This window comes from Podarcis bocagei (assembly GCF_964188305.1).
Source record: "Podarcis bocagei genome assembly, chromosome: 7".
Lineage (NCBI taxonomy): Eukaryota > Metazoa > Chordata > Lepidosauria > Squamata > Lacertidae > Podarcis > Podarcis bocagei.
This window is the reverse complement of record NC_138132.1, coordinates 41,536,341-41,555,518: the sequence shown is the minus strand read 5'-3', so window position 1 is coordinate 41,555,518 and position 19,178 is coordinate 41,536,341. Positions and strand designations below refer to the sequence as shown.

Sequence of the window (19,178 nt, the reverse complement as noted above, 5' to 3'; positions counted from 1 at the left end):
CTACAAGCTGAATAAAGAGCATGAAATTCACACTCGACTCCAAGTATATTTCACTGGTGACAAAGATGGGATCCCACTGAGCTGACCGCCACACACAGCACCGCAGCACCACCGCCTGCCACACCGCTGCATCGCAGCATGCAGATAGATAGATAGATAGAACTGCTTCAAGCAGTGGCAGAATGGAAAAAAAGTTAAGCTAGCTCACCACAAGTCTCCAGAATTTCATCCCCAGGCCAAGTCCCTAGTCACAGCAGCAAGGACAGTCCAAAACAGGCAGACAGCAGAATCAATTCATTACACACACCAAAGAGGAACACCACAAAGCGCAACAATAAAAGCTGGACGGCCATCAGTTGAGATTCCTGCCTTGCAGGGGGTTGGACCAGATGACCCTCAGGGTCCCTTCCAACTCTACAATTCTATGATTCAATTTATAAGGGTCAGTATCACTGCAACCTGATGCATACTTTCCTGGGGGCAAGCTCCTTGGAACTCAGTGGTGCTTCTGACTGCCTAGGTTCCATACATTGAGCTTTGACTAAAGATCTTCAGGTGGCTAAAATGCAACCTTTAGCTTTTAATTAGAAATGCCTGAAATGTTACAAGTAAGTGTTACCACAATTTTAAATGCTAGCACGAAGTAGGAACCCCATGAGAGACAAAAGAAAGTAGCCAGCCCTGATTCCAATGGTAGAAGAATGGAGAAGGAAATTGACCGACTATGCAGAATTGGACAAATTGACTGGGAAGATTCGATACCAGAAAGACCAAAAGTTTATCGAGGACTGGGGGAAATTTACAGAATATCTGAAAAATATATGTGATGCATAGACAACGCTTGTTGGTTTTGAAGAGACTCTGTGAAATAGTAAGAAATACTGCAAAAAAGAGAGTAAGAGGAAAAGGAGTGGGGAAAGGCAATATCATGTTTAGAAATGCGTCAATAAATAGAAATTTTTCGAAAGATTGACAGAGAAACTGAGGGAAGTCAAAAATTGAAGCATGAGTGTAAAATAATTTGTTGACTATATAAAACTTGTTTGGAAAATGAGTAAAAATTATTTAAAAAAAAAAGAAAGAAAGTAGCCAGCCCTGGTAACTGGCCATTGCCCTCATTTTCCAACTTCTTCTATGATAACCTGTCACAAGCAAACTTGAAAGCTTCATCACCTTGTTCACTGGCCAGACTCAGGAGAATCTGTCCATAAGCCTGGTGGTCCAGCAGATGTCATCATTCCTGCTCTGGGTGGGGGGGACTTCCCAGATCTCTGCTACCTCTTACCTATGCCACTAAGGGCCCTAAACAAATTAGGAGCTTGGTACAAAATGGGGCGCGGGTGGCGCTGTGGGTAAAACCTCAGCGCCTAGGACTTGCCAATCGTCTGGTCGGTGGTTCAAATCCCCGCGGGGCGGGGTGAGCTCCCGTCGTTCGGTCCCAGCTCCTGCCCACCTAGCAGTTCAAAAGCACCCTTAAGTGCAAGTAGATAAATAGGTACCGCTTTATAGCGGGAAGGTAAAGGGCATTTCCGTGTGCTGTGCTGGTGCTGGCTCGCCAGAGCAGCTTCGTCATGCTGGCCACATGACCCGGAAGTGTCTCCGGACAGCGCTGGCTCCCGGCCTCTTAAGCGAGATGAGCGCGCAACCCTAGAGTCGGACACGACTGGCCCGTATGGGCAGGGGTACCTTTACCTTTACAAAATGGTACCAAGAGATGGAGCAAGTAGAAATGAGCTTGCTTACCTGTCAGAGAATATATAAGCAAACAGAACAGCATGGACATGACAGACACCACAATCCAGTGGGAGAGCTTCTTATTACTCATGCTGCTGTAGATGGTGATGCACGCTTCGTGACACTGAAACACAGAGCTGATGTTGGAGAAGGCTGGTACGCATTCTGCCTCCATTCCTGGAGTCCCAAAGCCATCACTGTCTGCTTGCTTCTCCCCTGCTCCATATCAGAACTGTTGATCTCGCCTACACCTGAGACAGTCTCCCACTTAGGGGCCTTCCTAGAGTAATTGATGTGGTGGATTAAGAATCCTCATGGGATTTGTTTGGTAAAATCCAAAGTTCCCATTGTCCACATAGACTGCTCCAGCTCAGAACCCATTGCGTTAAAGGGGGGGGCAATCAGATGTTTCTGGCCAATGTCCCACAATTGTCTCCTCCACTGATCAGCAGCGCTGTGCTTGGTTGTGATTTACACACCTCTTGTTTCAGGAAGTCAGGCAAAGGAGGACTCCCTTTTCTTTATTATATCAGAGGAGTTAAACTTGAATGTAGAATCTTGCATCATTTCAAGTGGAAACAAATAAAAATGTCTTGGAAGCCTATTTTAACAACAGGAGAGGGAGGAAACCAAGAAAAGAGGAGAAAAGGTTAAACTTCTTACCTGAAATCCAAAGCAGATTGTTGGGATAACACTGAACATTGAAGCCCAGGAAGAGACCCTGCAAATGTGAAAAAGGGTGTGTGTTAGCATCAGAGCTGGCCAACTCAGATGTCAACAGCCAACAAGCAAGAGACCAGGAGCCTTACTCAGTACATATATGGCAGCTTCTTCTACTGAGTGAGGGCAGATTATAACCCCTACATGCCAATTCCTCCCCCAACACCACCTGTTGTTGTTGTAATAATTGGCATCCGACTGTCTCAAGAGCCAATGCAGTGTGCCTCTGAGGGTGAAGTCACACCACTGCGTTAGCAGCACTGAAGTGACCTCCCCATGGTGCAAGACTCCCCACTTGGCCTCACAATGTGGACCAAAGGAAAGCAGAGCAATACGTTTGGCACCAGCTTGGCTGCAGAAGTTGCCTGAAGGAGCTGTACAAGGCAAGATCCAACCATCTTAGGGACTCCACTCCGGATTTGTGTAGGGTTTTTACTCCTTAGCCTCCCCCCCCCCTGCAAGGCAGCAGAGGTTTAAGATCAGTGTTTTCCTTCTCCTAGAGGTTGATGAGCCCCATCTGCCCTTTACTGTACTACTCAAGATTACTCAGTTCTCAGTGGTCCCATGACATCAGGCCCTTTGTTCGTCTGGACCAGTGTTGCCTCCAGTGACTGGCAGCAGCTCTCTGCAGTTCCAGACAGGGGACTTGCCCAGCCTATGACCCAGGGGCACTGTGACATAGCTAGGGAGTGTGCAACATTTGCCCACCTTTTGGTGCTTATATTCTTGGCAGGTGGAACTGGTTGCCTCTGCTGTATTCCTGCATTTTGTTCTGCTAGCGGTTATTACGGTCTCCATGTGCTGGTGACTCTAAGTTTATGTTGATGCTGAAGCGGATCTGACTGTGACAGACTCCCCCCTCAACGAAGATGCAATGTGACCGGTTTTAGCTGTTTAAAATTAGATACTCCCTGCCAGCAACACTTGGGAGGTTGGAGATTCTCTGCATGTGGCAGCATTTACTAATATTCAGCAGCAAGGACTTTAACATCAATTAAAGGGAAACCTGTGATCACTTATCCCTTAAACTGGTAATAAATTAAGGATGAGACACGTTGGAAACAAAACAAGTTTTATTTATGCACACTCAATGAGGGTTAACGCTTAGTGGTTACTTTGATCAGGCACAAATCTCTTTTACAGAAGCAATAAGGAACTTTACTTACGACTTCCACATCAAATCTGTTTCTAAATAAACTGATTCCTCTTAGATCTATTAATCCAGTGAAACACTGGGATCTCTTCATTCTCTTGAAGGAAGCTATCTGGTTTGCCCTGCCTAGCAAACTCCTAACCACCCAGCTAATATCTTAGCCAAGCCCTTGCCAAGTCCAATCCAAGCCCAGTCTGAACACTATCCAAGTCCCAACTGCTAAACTAGCAGGTTCTAGATTTTAACTCCCCACTCTCCCCTGATTGCTGGACACTCTACCCAGTGCTAATTGGTTGCAAGGTGCTGGGGATGATCCAATGTCCATGTGCCACACTTTCCTAGTTGTAAACATTGTATTTTTTTGGTATTTTTGTGATGTTGTTATTATAATGCAGCAAAACACTTAGAGACTTATTTGCAGTATGAAGAAGTACAGAAACTACCTACAGAAATGCATACCGGTAAATTTACTGCTGTATTTTTTCATTACCCCAGAAGTGGGGCAGAGATATGCTTTGTTGGGGGTTCTCTGCCACACAGGGAAAAATAATGTGTCTTGCCTTGGACACTCTGCACCTTGACTTCACGTGGAGCAGTGCACCATCTGCTACTCTGCCTCGGGGAGAAAAATGTCTGCAGATGCCCCCAACTCTGCAGATAATTAAGCAGTAGAAGGCAGACCCCTTCTGCATCAAGCATACGTCACTACTGGTTGTAGCCAACACTTCAGCTTGCACAGCATAACTTCACCCTGCTCTCCTCGGCATTTGCTCCTGCACCCTCAAAATCAGCTCCAGAAGCTTGCAGACCAGAGCAGAGCAGATTTTGGGTGCATTCAGGGAGAGAAGAAGAAGGCAAAGTCGCCTTGCTGAAGTGGAACTCCACATGTGCAGCACTGAATGAAACCCTATCGCTCTTGGGTACCGATTCAGTTATAACAATGTCATCTGCTGCAGGTAACTGGTGTGTGTGTGTGTGTGCACGCGCGCAAGTGAGAGAGAATGAGAATCTATTTTACACACTTCAGGGATATTGACATGGGCCATGTGCATAGGAGAATCAACAGCCAAGCTCCCTTGAGACTCTTAAGAGGTAAACAACTTCCTGCATTGCAGGAACTGGGTGGCCCTTGAGGTGCCTCCAAATCTATAATTCTATGAACTGAATTATGGCAGGTTCCAACATGACAGCATCTCAGTGGCACCTCTATGCAAGCCGATGGGGTGGATGAATCGTGCCCATGAGACCGATGTTTGATAATTCCACTACCAGCCCAACAGCCAGCCATGCCAACACTTACCCGGAGGAACGACGATGTTCATGCTTGACAACGTTATCGGTTCTGAGGTAGTATTTTATTACAATGACAAGCATCAGGTAGCAGGCTGCCAAAGTACCAAGGATGCTGGAACACACAAACGGAAAAATTAAAAGACTTTGCCTCAAAGGAGCTCAATGCTCCCCTGCATTCAAAAGGGCACGGTATGGTATTTTACAGTAGGGATGTGGCAAATAGAAGCAAAAACAGCAAAACTGCATCCAGGATAGAGATTCTAATTAGACGTTCCAGCAAATGAAAAGCTTTTATCCTGTGAACTAGAAGATGCTTACGCTGCCTGGGAAGGACATTCTACAAACAGGAGTCACCACTGGAAAGGTTCCTCACCTTGGTAACAACACACCTCAATTCTGATGCTGGGGACACCTGTAGATAACACCTCATGACGTGCCTTAAAACAGGGAAGGGCAGCCATAGCTCAGTGGTAGAGCATCTGCCTTGCAGTGGGGAAGGTCACAGGTTCAATCCCCAGCATTTCCAGGTAGTTGGAGAGCCAACACCAGTCACTGCAGAGAGTGCTGAGCTAAATGGACCAAGGGTCTGACTCTGCATAAGGCAGCTTGCTATGTTCCTAATGGTGAGGAACCAATGGCTCTCCAGACCTTGTTGGATCACATTTTCCTATCATGATAGCCGAGGCTGCTAGGGGTCGAACAAAATTATTGTTTAAAATGAGTTCCGAACAACTTAATATTTTTAAAAAATCCTAAGTGGTGTACAAACAATGCAGTTCAGCACAAAGGCAAATATATATATATGGATTGAACAAGAATCCAGTGATACAGGGTACCTATCTGTGCAAAAGGCATCTGAAGCACATAATTGATAATGGTTCACATACAGTATCTAGTTGGTCAGAGTGTTGGGCCAGGACCTGGGAGACCAGAGTTCACATCTCCACTCAGCAGGGGCGGTATCACGTGATTCGTCACGTGACATGTCACACGACTGCGCCCCCTCAATGTGGGAAGGAGGGCAAGTCGGCGCCCCTGCTGAGCCCTTGGGAGCAAGTTTGTTTACCATTTGGCCCAGTCTCCAGGCCACAGAGAGCACAAGAACAAGAACAACAGAGCTCTTACCTTGTGTATTTCTGGAATCCAATTTCCCTTGGAATTGAGAGGGGAAAGATAACCAAGGCACACAAAGCAGACAAGGTGAAGCGATGGTCCGTGAACCAATGCTGACGAGAGATGCCACCACTCAAGGTTTCATTAGGGTAGAAAGAATCACACACTGGGGAGAAAGGGAACATAAGGAGGCAATGAGGCTTTTCTCATTGTCTGGCTTCCAGCCGAGGCGTATTATGCAGCTACCAACAGTGGGCTGGGGGACTTCTCCATGGCGGTGCCATGTCTGTGGAATTCCTCAGGGGTGACTGGTGCCCATCAGGGCTGGTGGGATAGAAGGCAGGGAGTCCCAGAAGTAAGTAGGTGGAGCCAGAACTAATGACGTGCAAAAGCAACTAATTCAAGCTCTGCCTCCATCCACCTCCCTGCCGAGCTCTACAAGGGCAAGACTGAAACTAAGGGGGAGGAAGCTGGCAGGCAGGGCCATGCCCTGGACTCCTTTTAAGTTAGGAAGCAGGCAGGTGGGGGTTTGCAGAGAGCAGGCTGAAGTTGGTGGGGCAGCACTCTATTTTTCCTAATGGATTCCACTGGAATTCCCTCCCCTCTGGAGTACGTCAGGCCCCTGACTGATGAGTTTTCAGCACCAGCTTAAAACTTACCTGCTCACTCAGACACTTGCTGGCTATTAATTCATTGGCTAAGGGACTCGGGTGGCACTGTGGGTTAAACCACAGAGCCTAGGACTTGCCAATCAGAAGGTCAGTAGTTTGAATCCCCGAGACGGAGTGAGCTCCCGTTGCTCGGTCCCTGCTCCTGCCAACCTAGCAGTTCGAAAGTATGTCAAAGTGCAAGTAGATAAATAGGTACCACTCCAGCGGAAAGGTAAACGGCATTTCTGTGCACTGCTCTGGTTTGCCATAAGTAGTTTAGTCATGCCGGCCACATGACCCAGAAGCTGTACGCCGGCTTCCTCAGCCAGTAAAGCGAGATGAGAGCCGCAACCCCAGAGTCGGCCACGACTGGACCTAATGGTCAGTGGTCCCTTTACCTTTACCTTTACTTCATAGGCTTGGTATGATGCATTAATGGCTTCCAGTGATTTTATCATATATTAATATGCCGATTGTGTTGTCATTAATTATGCACACAAACGGCACTGGTATTATTTACACAAAGAGCCACATAAAAAATATTATTAAAGGAGGAACAGCTGGGGATTTTAGAGGATGCTGAAAGGGTTCTGGGGTCAAAGAACTCACATTTTTCTAGCTGGTCTCCCACGACTCTAAGAAAGGCCACCGAGATCATGAACAGGTTCAGAATGAAGCAGACTTCGCAAAGCTTTCCAATGGCAGCCCCACAGATCTCTCTCACCACACCCTGGTATGTTGTCTGGGTGCTGATGGAGGCAGCATAACCCAGAATCACCAAGCCGCTAATCAGGAATATCAAGGAACCCTGCCAAAGGGAGAAACACCCAGAGACAAAGAGGAGAGAGCCGTGAGCCTATAGAGGAGTAACAGGAGTAGCCATGATCAGGGTGAGCTCAACTAAGCAGGCAAATTAGGCAACCTTCCTAGAATTAGATGCTACCAGTGCCTACTAGCCACCATGCCCCTGTGCAACCTCCAGCGTGGGAGGCAGTGTGCCTCAGCATGCCAGTTGCCAGAATACCAACCTGGTGCCCTCCAGGTATTTTGGGCATGCTGGTTGGGGCTGATGGGAGTTGTAGTCCAATGCATCTGGGGGAGGCTGGCCTAACATAGCAAGACGAAGCAAATGCCTCACATGGGTTTGTTTGCAACAGGACCATGAAGGTCAGAGATTAAGCCAGGGGTGATAAGAGGTACATGTTTATAGAAAGATAAACCAAAATAAGGAATGACCTGGAGTGATCCAGCAACATCATCATTTCATGGCCTCTGCAAACACTTACGTGTCCTTTCAAATCCATGGAGCTGGAGCACACCAGAGAGGGTTAGGAAAGGACAAATCCCTACAGTTCCGTCTCTCATGCCAGATTTCTAAATCAGTTTGCTGTTTCATTTTACTTTTTACTTGCAAATTATCAGCATTTTAGTGTGCATTTCTTCTAACATAGACATTTATGCAAGCAATATTCCCTAATAAAGAGTGTTTTTGTCTGTTATATTCAGTAGTATATTGGAGAAACTCAGCCAGATGGGTGGGGTATAAATAATAAATTGTTATAAATTATTATTATAATACACTTCCTTCACCCTGCGCACACACACATGGAGAAGCTCATTGCTAAATTAAAAGATGTGCAAGTTTTGAAGCGGAAATGAAGTTTTGCAGGACAGGAACCCAACCAACTGTTTTAGATTTTATTATTATTACTGTTTCTGAATTTATACCCCACCTTTCTAGAAAAATACACAAGGTAGCTTTTTACACAACTGACACAGTAAAGAATAAGGTCAACGTACAACCTGAAAATGAAACAAAATGCAACCTAATATTAAAAAAAAACCAAAGTAAGAAGCAAAATTAACAGCAGTTAAAACAAACAAGCAGCAGTTCCAAAAGTAGATCACTCAATGGAAGTTGGGAAGCCACATCCCTAGATACCAGCAAGGCAAGCAGAAACTGTCACACTAATTCAGAAATGTTGCACATCCAGACCGCAGTCCCAAGTCCTCCGAATAACGTGGGATTGCTATTGCCCTGCTTGTTGGCTTTTCAGAGAAATTTGGCAATTGTCAGAACAAACGGTGGACTAGATGGGTTTTTTACCTGATACAGAAAGGTTTTTCTGACATTGTCAAAGCACATGCGAGAGCAGGAGAAAGGATTTTGCCCGCTTAAGAAGCAGCTATAATGGAAGACACAGGTGATAAGTGAACGAAAGAGCTTGTGGATGCCATCAACATCTCAAGTAGGGAGAGCCTCAGATAACCCAACCATTGGTGCTAGCCCAGACATAGACTCACTAGCCAAGCTGTCCTCTCTTGGTCCCAGCAGCAAAGCAGAAGTCCAAGTCTAAATTGGGGAAGAAATGCGGCAAACAGTGCGCAAACCAAAAAAACAGCTCTCTTTCAAAAATTTGCACTCCTCCGAATTCTGTGATGCAGTACTCTAACCAAGGCAATGCATACGAAAATGCATTGTATTAGGAAGAACTGCTTGCAATAATGAATGTATTAGGTGAAACGCGTGCTAAAATGTTAAGAAATGCACAAACCCGAGCAGAAATGTAGGAAACTGAATTTAAGATTGGAAAAAGGAGAAATAGAGGGGAACTGGCATTGACAAAATCATTCATCCCTAAGTCACAGCATATTTTGGAGTGTTAAAATCCATTAGTTGTACCAGGCATTTAAGTAAAGATACTATAATAAGTTTGCGTTTAATAAACTGTAGAAATAGAGTCAAGTACCAAATAGTTCGTTCCCCACCGCAATGCAAGACTTGGCTTGCAGCAGCCCCAAATCATACTGAAAATTCAGGGCTTGCTTTGTGCCAGTGATCACCAAAGAGAGTCCGTGAAGATTGAACTAGGACTAGGAAAACCCAGGTTCCAAGACCATGCTCACCCTTGAAGGTTACTGCATAACCCTGAGTCACTCTCTCCCTTACCTCAACTTCCCTCACAGGGTTGTTGTGAAGATAAAATGCAGAGCAGGGAGCCATATACAATGTTCTGTGTTCCTCGGGGGGAAGTGGGACATAAATGAAACTAATAAATAAAGCTCATTTCCAGAATTCTGTTCCAGTTCCTTTTTTTCAATTCTGTAATGTAGGAATCAAAACTAGGAAACCGTTTTCCTGCCCCACCCCCCGCAAAAAAGAAGAGTACTGCGTGTATTTGCAGAAACCACTAGAAAATCATCTGCACATCAGGAATTGGGGAGAAATCCTGTTCAATTCAAGTGTGAGTGCAAACCAACCTGATTCCCTCTTTGAAAAACAGTAAGTGAACCAAAACACAGCATTGCTCCCAAATTCATGCTCCTCTGAATGTTGTGATGCAAGTTCTCCAACTAAATAAAGTGAGGTGGGGAATGTGCATTTGAGGGAGAAGCGTGCAAAATAATCCACATATCAAGGAAAACAACATGCAAAAATGCATAATATTCAGTCGCATACAAAAATATGCTGACAAATTTTCACAAAGACTTTTAAAAAAATGTATGTGCAAACTGCTGCAGAAATGGGGTGTCCTGAATTTATGAGTAGAAAAACAAGAAACTGAAATTAATAGATTTCCCCATCCCTATCCACACATCATGGCCAGGAGGGGAGCCTTGCAAAGCAAAAGGAGGCAGTACTAGGTAGATTAGAAGTAAAATAAACTATTAAAAATGCAATGAGGCTTGCTTCCAAATCCACTTGGCTAGGACCAGACCCTCAAACCCTCCACCGACCTACCTATTCCAGCAGCCTGTCACTCTGCAAGAGATCTGGATGTCTTTCCTTTGGCACTTACCAGCTCCACAAGGACAGCCGGGGTGACTCCTCCAGCCTTATTGAACGCCCAGGGGAAATTCAAGAGCCCTGCTCCAAGGGCAGATTTCAGCATGATAAAGACAGCCCCAGCGGAGGAGAGATTGGGGCTACCTGACTCCAGAGTAGGCTTGGCTAACAGGGTGATGCTCTCTCTAGCCAACTCCTCCATATCTGAAAGAGAAGGAGGACCAGGGAGTAGTGGGGTTAGTCTCTTAAAGCTGGGCAAATCCAAGCTGACTTGCAACAGGTAACAGATTCCTCCGCTGATCTTTGGTAGGATCAATCCATTTATTTTTATTTTTTTGCTTTGTAAACTGACTAAATTTCAGAAGCATTAAGAGGAAGTAAGGAATAGAGTGCAAGTTTCTTGCCCCCCCCCCCCCCGCAATCTTGGACTGAAGGAATGGCATGTGTTGTATATCAATGTTAAAAATGAGCCAAGCCGTGCTCAAGGCTATGTTTTCTTCCAGTGGCTGCTTAATGGAATTAGCAGGGCACCAAGAAAGTAGCAATGACGCTTGAGATTCTGCAGGGAGATGTTTTGCAAACAGAGTCCAACATAAGCAGTTGAAGGAGCAAGGAAGACTAGGACAGACATGTGCAACAGAGCAATGCAATGCCCTTGATTCACTGTGAAATTGTAAGCACAGCTCGCAAATGTTCAGGGACACCTCCAGTTACAAACAAATTATGTAGCTAGTCTTTCATGAGCTTTACAATGTAAGTGTTATAGGTACAGCCAGGTTCCCCCCCCCTTTTACAACCAAAAGGCTTTGTCAATTAATAGCCACACCCTCAAGGGGAATCCAGAAATGCAGGCAGCTGCATCAGTCGATTATTTATATGCATGCCCAGAGCAGCACTACAGTGGTACCTCAGGTTAAGAACTTAATTCGTTCGAGAGGTCCGTTCTTAACCTGAAACTGTTCTTAACCTGAAGCATCATTTTAGCTAATGGGGCCTCCCACTGCTGCCACACAATTTCTGTTCTCATCCTGAAGCAAAGTTCTTAACCTGAGGTACTATTAACCTGAGATGAGCGCCGCAACCCCAGAGTCGGTCACGACTGGACCTAATGGTCAGGGGTCCCTTTACCTTTACCTTACATAGAAAAAACAACCCACCATATCTTTCTGGAAGACAGACTTAATGCAAAATAAACCAACTGCAAGAGAATGGAAAATATAAGACGGAAGAGCAAGTGAATGTTGGAAGAGGCTGAGGCGCGTTTGTACATCCCTGATCTGGGCTGTATCACTTAGGCTTTGCTACTGCAAGTGGAAGGAGGGCTCACAGGGCACATGGAAAAATAAAATTCTACACAACTAGAAAACCGGCAGATCTGGTAAATGGCTAGGCCAAAATTCTTTTGTCCCTGTTGTACAAATGAAAAGGGATTATTTCATTCCACCACTCTATGCTTCCTCGTAAAGCAGATATTGCCATGATTTCCACATCCTCCCTATTCAAATATTTATTTCATTTATTTAGATGGTTTATTTGCCACCGTTTGCACAAGGCACAGAACCACTTACAACATGGCAACCATTCAAAGGCATCTTGCAATTATGCATAGGGCCCATTGTGTACTATATTACAATAAAAACTAAAAGCTGTATTCAACCAACTTTTACTCTGAGTAGACCCATTAAAATTATTGACCATGACAGAAATTAATGGGCCTAAGTTAGTCATGACCATTCATTTCAATGGGTCTACTCAGATTCAACTCAAAAGTTTAAACCAAATCATAATAAAACAAGGTAACAGCATACAGTATATCTTGAAGGAGGAACTGGCAGTAATTCCATATTAATTTCATCTAGAATAAAAACAAACATGTTTTTGTCACAACTAGAGCAGCTTCTTCTCTTGAAGAGCATTTATCAACAGCTCAACCATCTTAATTCATTCTTCTATTTTCCAACCATGTGACCTTTTGATCTTGGTAAGCAGGATAAAGAGACTTTAATCAGCTGCTATAAGGAATTATTAATGGCTAATTGTGTCTGTCATCCCAATTATATATTTGCAACCTAAGGTGTTCCTGGCCATTTAAAGTGTCCTTTGCAGCCTTCATCATTGTGAGCTGCCACAAAGGAATGTGGGCATAATTGGCTTGTATGATTTAGAAATTAGTCATTGGGCTGTAAAAGGTGCACTCAGCCAATGGGAAAGTCTCAGCGCGGACTGGCGCACTTTGATACAATTTTGTTCTGGTTTTTCAAAGGCTCGCTGGAACAGCCTCTAATCTTTCATTAGTGACACTGTGGAAAGATCCATCTGCCAATTAGCAGAGACTTGAAGAGAAGAGGGTGGGCTTGCAATTCTCGCACTAAATGAAAATGTCTCCTAGTAGTCAGAATCTCAACAAGGAGAGCAAACTAGTGCTCACTGGAGAAATCATAGTATTGTGGAGTTGGATGGGACCCAAACAATCATCTAATATCAACCTCCCGCAACACAGCAAACGGCTAAAAATCCAAGACACATGGCCACCCAACTTCTGTTTAAAAACTTCCAGTGAAGGAGAGCCCATCACCTTTCAAGGTTCCACCATTAGAAAATTATTTCCAATATTTAGTCAGGATCTCCTTTCTTTTAATTTGAGTGCATTATTTTCTGTCTTACTGTAGGTTTTGTTTCATGTTGAAAAATACCATTTTATTTTATGGTTTATTATTGTTTATATTTTGAATTAGATATATATGGGGGCACCAAAATATTTTAAGTGCTTAGGGCCTCTAGAGGTCTTAATCCAGCCCTGCACCCATCCACTGGATCAGTTCCTGAGAAACCTGTTTGTACATATGATGCCTGCAGAAAACAGGCTTTGGCTGTACAGCCCATCAGCCAATGGGTAGGTGAAGCCTCAGACACTTTGATTAACTCTTTGCAACCCTCTGCGCCCTGCCAAATATGGTCCCCACAGGAGAGCCACTTCAGGAGATGGTCCATCGAGCAAATAGAGTTCCACTTCCCTGCCCTAACAGGAAGACCCAGATAGTTTTAACTGTACTATTTGAAAGTCTTTCCAGATCAAGTCCAGTTTAAAGGTAAAGGATCCTAAGAAGGGAGACCAGAGGCGGACTCTGAAATTGCCCACAAACAATGAGCACCTGGACAGGGGACTGAGCTTGTATGGGCACCTTGTATAGACACAGGACACCTGGTAGTCTTAGTCTTCATAACTGGGTTCCCTACCCCCAATTTAAATTGTAGCCACTGTTTCTAAATTAGATGTGGATTTAGAAGCAACGGCTAACATTTAAAATGAAAAACACATGAGCATGCATACATACAGATTAATATATGCATAATTCATGCAAATCTGTCTTATTTTTTGCAATGGGCAACTGATCACCTTAAGACCATCCTTATGCTCCCCATCCTTCTTAACCTGCTCTTCCCTACATTAAGCCATTCCTCATGGTCAATACTTCCTTCATGGTCATAGCTACTTAAATCCTTTTATGCCTCACCCTTCCTCCAAGTTGCTCAAGATGGCATACACAGACTGAGTGACCCCAGTTTATTGCACTAGGAAGAGATGGACCACCCCAAGATTGAACACCACAGTCCACAGAGGGATTCAAATCCAGGTCTCCCCAGCCCAAGTCCTCGGGGATGGGGAACATGTTGCCCTCCATGGGTTGTTAGGCTCAAGCTCCCATCAGCCGCAGCAAACTTCACCAATGATCAGGGATGATGTTAAACCAGGGGTCTGCAATCCGCGGCTCCGGAGCCACATGTGGCTCTTTTACACCTTTGCCGCGGCTCCGGGGCAGATACTAGCGAGGGGAGGAGGCGCATTGTGTGCCCACTGTGGCGGGTGCTGTACTGGCTGTGACGTCGCATGAGGGCGGTGCGTGCGTCAGTCACGCACCGTCCCGACGTCACCTTCCCGCCCGCTGTCAGATCGGAGGGCAGCGGCGCGCATGCTTTAAATGTCGCAATGGTTTTGCAGCTCCCAGTTTTTTTTCCCTTCGGAAACGGGTCCAAGTGGCTCTTCTTGTCTTAAAGGTTGCAGACCCCTGTGTTAAACCATAGTCCAACAACAGGAGTTCCTCTGTTACTGCTCTAGACACATTACTGCCTGAGCTTTCCTAACATCATACCAGCAAGCAGTCTTACAAGGATCCTTCCATTATTGCCCTTATTATCAGAGCCAATCCAAATGAATGGATGAAGTTCAGCCATGTTTACAAAGTACTGGGGGTGGGAGAGATTTTAAAAAGGGCACGCTCACGCAAACGAGTATCATTTCCAACTATGGGCAAATCTTTTAACTACAGAAGATGATATTGGAGAATCCAGCACAGAGGCTCCTCAGCTTCACTCTTAAGTGCTTTTTTTCCTGCTAGTTATTTATAATTGCACCAAGTAAAAAGTTTGGTATGCAAGATGTCAGCCTGATTAGAGATTATTTAATCATTTTTTTTCTGCCTCCGTTAAGCTGTTTAACCTCTGCTGTAATCCTGGCTGAGCCAATGACTTGCTGGGTAACCTCTGGCAGGTCCCTTGACCTTGCCGATCCTTTGTCAACCTAGCTGGAAAATTGGTTAAGCTGCCAACTTCACAGGCAGGAGTGGGGGAGGCCAGGATGGAGGAGACGACCCTCTCCACAAATCATCACCACGATACACACATCACATTTTCAAATCTTCTGACTATACAAGATAGTGAGGCAGCAATATGGCTTCAGGATTTCATTTTATTTTTAAAAGAAGAAGTTTGAGCCTTTTCACACAGGACAGGAAAACACTGATAATCATCCTCATCATTTCCATTAATTTATTTGTGAACCACCTTCCACACATATGTCCCAGGGTGCTTCACGGACATATCCTTGAAAGCAGTTAAAACAGCTATAAAAACAGTACAAGAACAACCAAATATAACTTCAAAAACAACACCGAGTGGACATCCAGGCCCAGAGACCTTTTCATCAAGCTAGAAAAGCTTGGGAAACAAAAATGTCTGTTTCCAGAAAGTTTGGATACTGTATTATTTATTAATTAAAATTTATATACCAGTTGGGGTTTTTTTTTGAAAAAATAAAAATAAACCCTCAAAGCTGTCATATCTCAAGATCTAATGGTAGGTAGATGGGTGATTTTCAGTTTTATTAAATTTATATCCCAGCATTACTCTCAAAGGAGCCCAGGTCAGCAGCTGATCAGCAAATATTTCCAGGTCCCAGTTATTTATATAACAAGAAGATGTGTGTGTGTGTGTGTGTGTGTGTGTGTGTGTGTGTGAGAGAGAGAGAGAGAGAGAGAGAGAGAGAGAGAGAGAGAGAGAGAGAGAGAGAAAGAGAGAAAGAAAGAAAGAAAGAAAGAAAGAAAGAAAGAAAGAAAGAAAGAAAGAAAGAAAGAAAGAAAATAAATGATTTCTCTATCCTAGAATGATGGGACATCCAGCCAGGTGAGAGAAGGCCCACCCATTTGCTTCTGTATCAACAGAGTTGACTCTTTAAGATGCTGCTGACAGGTGCCATTCTGAGCAGCTAAGGCCACTACCTTTAAAAAAGGAGCTGGCTTGACTGGTTCAGCAGGTTTTCTCTTACAGATCCAAACCTCATAGATACAGAATCACAGACCTGGAAGGGACCCACAGGTACCATACAGCCTGACACCCCCCCCCCAAAAAAAGTATAACAATATGCTCTCACAACAATGAGTTACTTTATTCCATAGTAAGTGAATGGTTACCATTTATGTCTATCAAAACACCACACTTCACAAAATCAGAAGCTGCCTTGATGCAAGCCAGACCTCTAATCTATCTATCTCAGTGTTGTCTACTCTGCCACGAAAAACAACATCCCTCCAGAAATTCAAAGGGTTACTCTACGAGAAGATGCCTGGGAACTAAGGGAGAGAAGATTGTCACATGCCTTCTGCATCTGTTACCCTAGAGCTACACCACACCCACAAGGGTCTTGCAGCATACATGTCCCTCCTTTCTCCACCCCTTAACCACCATGGACATTTTGCTTAGCATGTAATGAAAGTAAGACACACAACCCTATTCCACCACATCCCTACGAGACAGAAGGTATCTACAAAATAATTGCAAAATAAATATTTTGAAAGGGATTCACCGAGGAGGAGGATTCCCATCCCAAGAGTCAATCTTCTTCATTCTTTCTCTTGTAATAGATCTGTGGTGCTAAATGTTTAGGTTTAGTAAATATTAGGATTTAATTAGAACTTGTATGTTATAACTGAGATATGTTATAAGGCAGTTCATTGTGTATTAGAAGGGGTTTATGTAAGGGGTTTGAGGTGTTTAATTAGTGTTTATGTGTAAAGACTGTGTCAGACCTTGAGAATGTAATCTAGAGCAGTGTTTCCCAAACGTTTTTGGGCAACGGCACACCTCTTTACTGAAAAAAAATCTCGCGGCACACCACCATTAAAGCCCCGCCCCGTGACGTCAGCGCGCAGCGTCACGCCGGGAGGATTTCCCCTCCGGTCCCATGCCTTCGTTTGGGGCATCGCTCCGGCTGCTCCCTCTCCCGCCGCGCAGGAGCGATGCCTCTCTCTGGCTCTCCCTCCGCGCAGGCTGAGGGAGGGAGGGAGGTGCGCGTGTGACCCGTCTCTGCTGGGAGACCAAACCCAGCGAGGCAGAGTCGCGCAGAGGCGCCCAGGCAGCGCTGCCGGCTGCGAGGAGGAGCGCCAGGCAGCAGCAGGAGGCGCGGCCTCTCCTCGGCGCCGCCGCCCCGCCTCTCGCCGCCCGACTCGCCCGCCTCCCTCCAGGCATCTCGCGGCACACCAGCCGGTGTCTCATGGCACACTCGTGTGCCGCGGAACACCGGTTGGGAAACACTGATCTAGAGCCATGTATGAACCTACTTTTGAGCACCAGCAATTAGCATGTGAAGAGTTAATTAACCTAGGTAAATGTCCTAAGTGTGCACCAGTTTTTAATCCTAGTCAATCAACAAATGTTGATGAAGTCAGGTGACCTTCGTTAGGTGATGCCAGAGGGGATTAACCATTACTTCTTCAAAACATCAAAAGAACCGACTATTAGAATGCAAATGAATAAAGGGGGTTTAGATTTTAGGAACAGCAGAATTAGGAAATATGGGCCCAGGAAGGAGGAATGGATTCACGCTTGTATGTGCCCAGAAGACCAAGACAGGTGGCAGAGCAAAAAAGGATGTCGATGATGCAACTGTAAGGATAAACTAAAATGTTTTGTGGTGCTGCTGCTGTGTGCTCATTTGGAGACTAAGGGTTGTATTTATGTGTAAAATAAACCCTATATTATTAAGACACTAGCCTCCATTGTGTCCAATCCTTCCAAAGGAACACAGACCCTGGGTGAGCACCTGGAACCCCATTTGAGTCAGCAGTGATTGGAGGTGGCACCCAACTTTTGTAATACTCCATTACAGAAATTGGGAAGGTACATATGCATGCTTTGAAACATAGTATCTGCAGACTGGGATGGATGAATCTTTCCATTTGGCTTTCTCATTTTTCCAGTCAAGTTCAGTTCCCCACATTTCCACATTTTGGGGGGTAGAAAATTGAGAAAATTCATCAGTGAACTAAAGCACATTTCTTCCACTATTCACTTTTTGTATGCTATTTCACCTAATGTACACTCCAATATAATGCATTTTAGTGTTATCTTAACATATGCATGTTTATGCACACTTTCACACAACGTATACTTTTTAAAAATATGCATACTTGTGTTGGAGAAGCAAACCACAAATTTCAGAGGTATTAATTTCAAAGGAAAGCTCTCAGGCATTTCAGCTCTCAGGCAGTGTGAATTCAGGAAATTCACATATAAATACAAAACAAAATTTCCCCCTATTGTGCAAGTGATAAACTTGCACACACAAAAGGTCTCCTACAGATCAGGCATCTCAAGCAGCACCATCCTGTATTCCCAGACCCCCCCCCCCAAAAAAAAACAACCCCACCCCAAAACCACCATTTCCCAGGAGGAGACTCAAACATGCAGCTACAAGCCTTTACCTGTTGTTTATGGACCCCCCAAAAACACGACCGGAGTTTTCTCCTCCTCCTCCTGGGTTAAAATACTCCTCTGCTTCCAAGCACTAGGCTCACATCCCCAGCAGCAGACAACCAGCAAGCAACACCCACAACACCGCAAACATATTTAAAGAAAAAAGGTGCAGGCAAAAGACAAGAGTTAGAGAAGCGCAAAGTTATCAGATCAGTTTCATTAGTATATAAAGAGAAAGAGAGAGAAGCAAGCAACTATACCCATGTTGGCCATGAACACCTTTTCTGCAGCATTCAGAGAGAAGAGATATCCAGGACTAGTCCCATCATGGAGGATATCCTTAGGAAACTCCAATATAGAGGAGGGGGTGATCTTTGCTCCTGTCTCCTGACTTTAGGAAGGGGGGGGGATATAGTTTGTCTCTCTCAGATTGCAACACAATCTCTCCCTCCCCATAGCCACTCCCTTCTTCCTGCCTTCATGTTCTGCTTGTGGACAGTGGGCTATACCTATAGTTTAAACAGCCTCCAGCTGTATCCACTTGCTGGCTTAATCCTTGATTAGCTTAGCTCCATCCATCCCTTGCAGACCTGGCAACTGAAGAAGGCAGAGTTGATTTTCTCAGCCAGGCTGTTTGTTGAAAAAATAAGAAAACATCTTTAAGCATTTTACAAACACTGGAGCTTGGGGAATATTCAGC

General features: G+C 44.8%; 1 protein-coding gene across 1 annotated transcript in view; it reads right to left on the bottom strand.

Annotated features, from left to right (window-relative positions):
- The window catches only part of SLC38A8 (solute carrier family 38 member 8), a 28,866-nt gene extending 9,688 nt beyond the window's left edge, over positions 1 to 19,178 (bottom strand). Inside the window, exons 1-7 of the mRNA XM_081200856.1 lie at positions 18,739 to 19,178; positions 10,464 to 10,654; positions 7,273 to 7,471; positions 6,026 to 6,179; positions 4,908 to 5,012; positions 2,398 to 2,455; positions 1,744 to 1,858 (exon numbers count right to left, since the gene is read on the bottom strand). Coding sequence (XP_081056982.1) covers positions 1,744 to 1,858; positions 2,398 to 2,455; positions 4,908 to 5,012; positions 6,026 to 6,179; positions 7,273 to 7,471; positions 10,464 to 10,654; positions 18,739 to 18,751 — 835 coding nt within the window. The 5' untranslated portion in view covers positions 18,752 to 19,178. The remainder of the gene's footprint in view (positions 1 to 1,743; positions 1,859 to 2,397; positions 2,456 to 4,907; positions 5,013 to 6,025; positions 6,180 to 7,272; positions 7,472 to 10,463; positions 10,655 to 18,738) is intronic.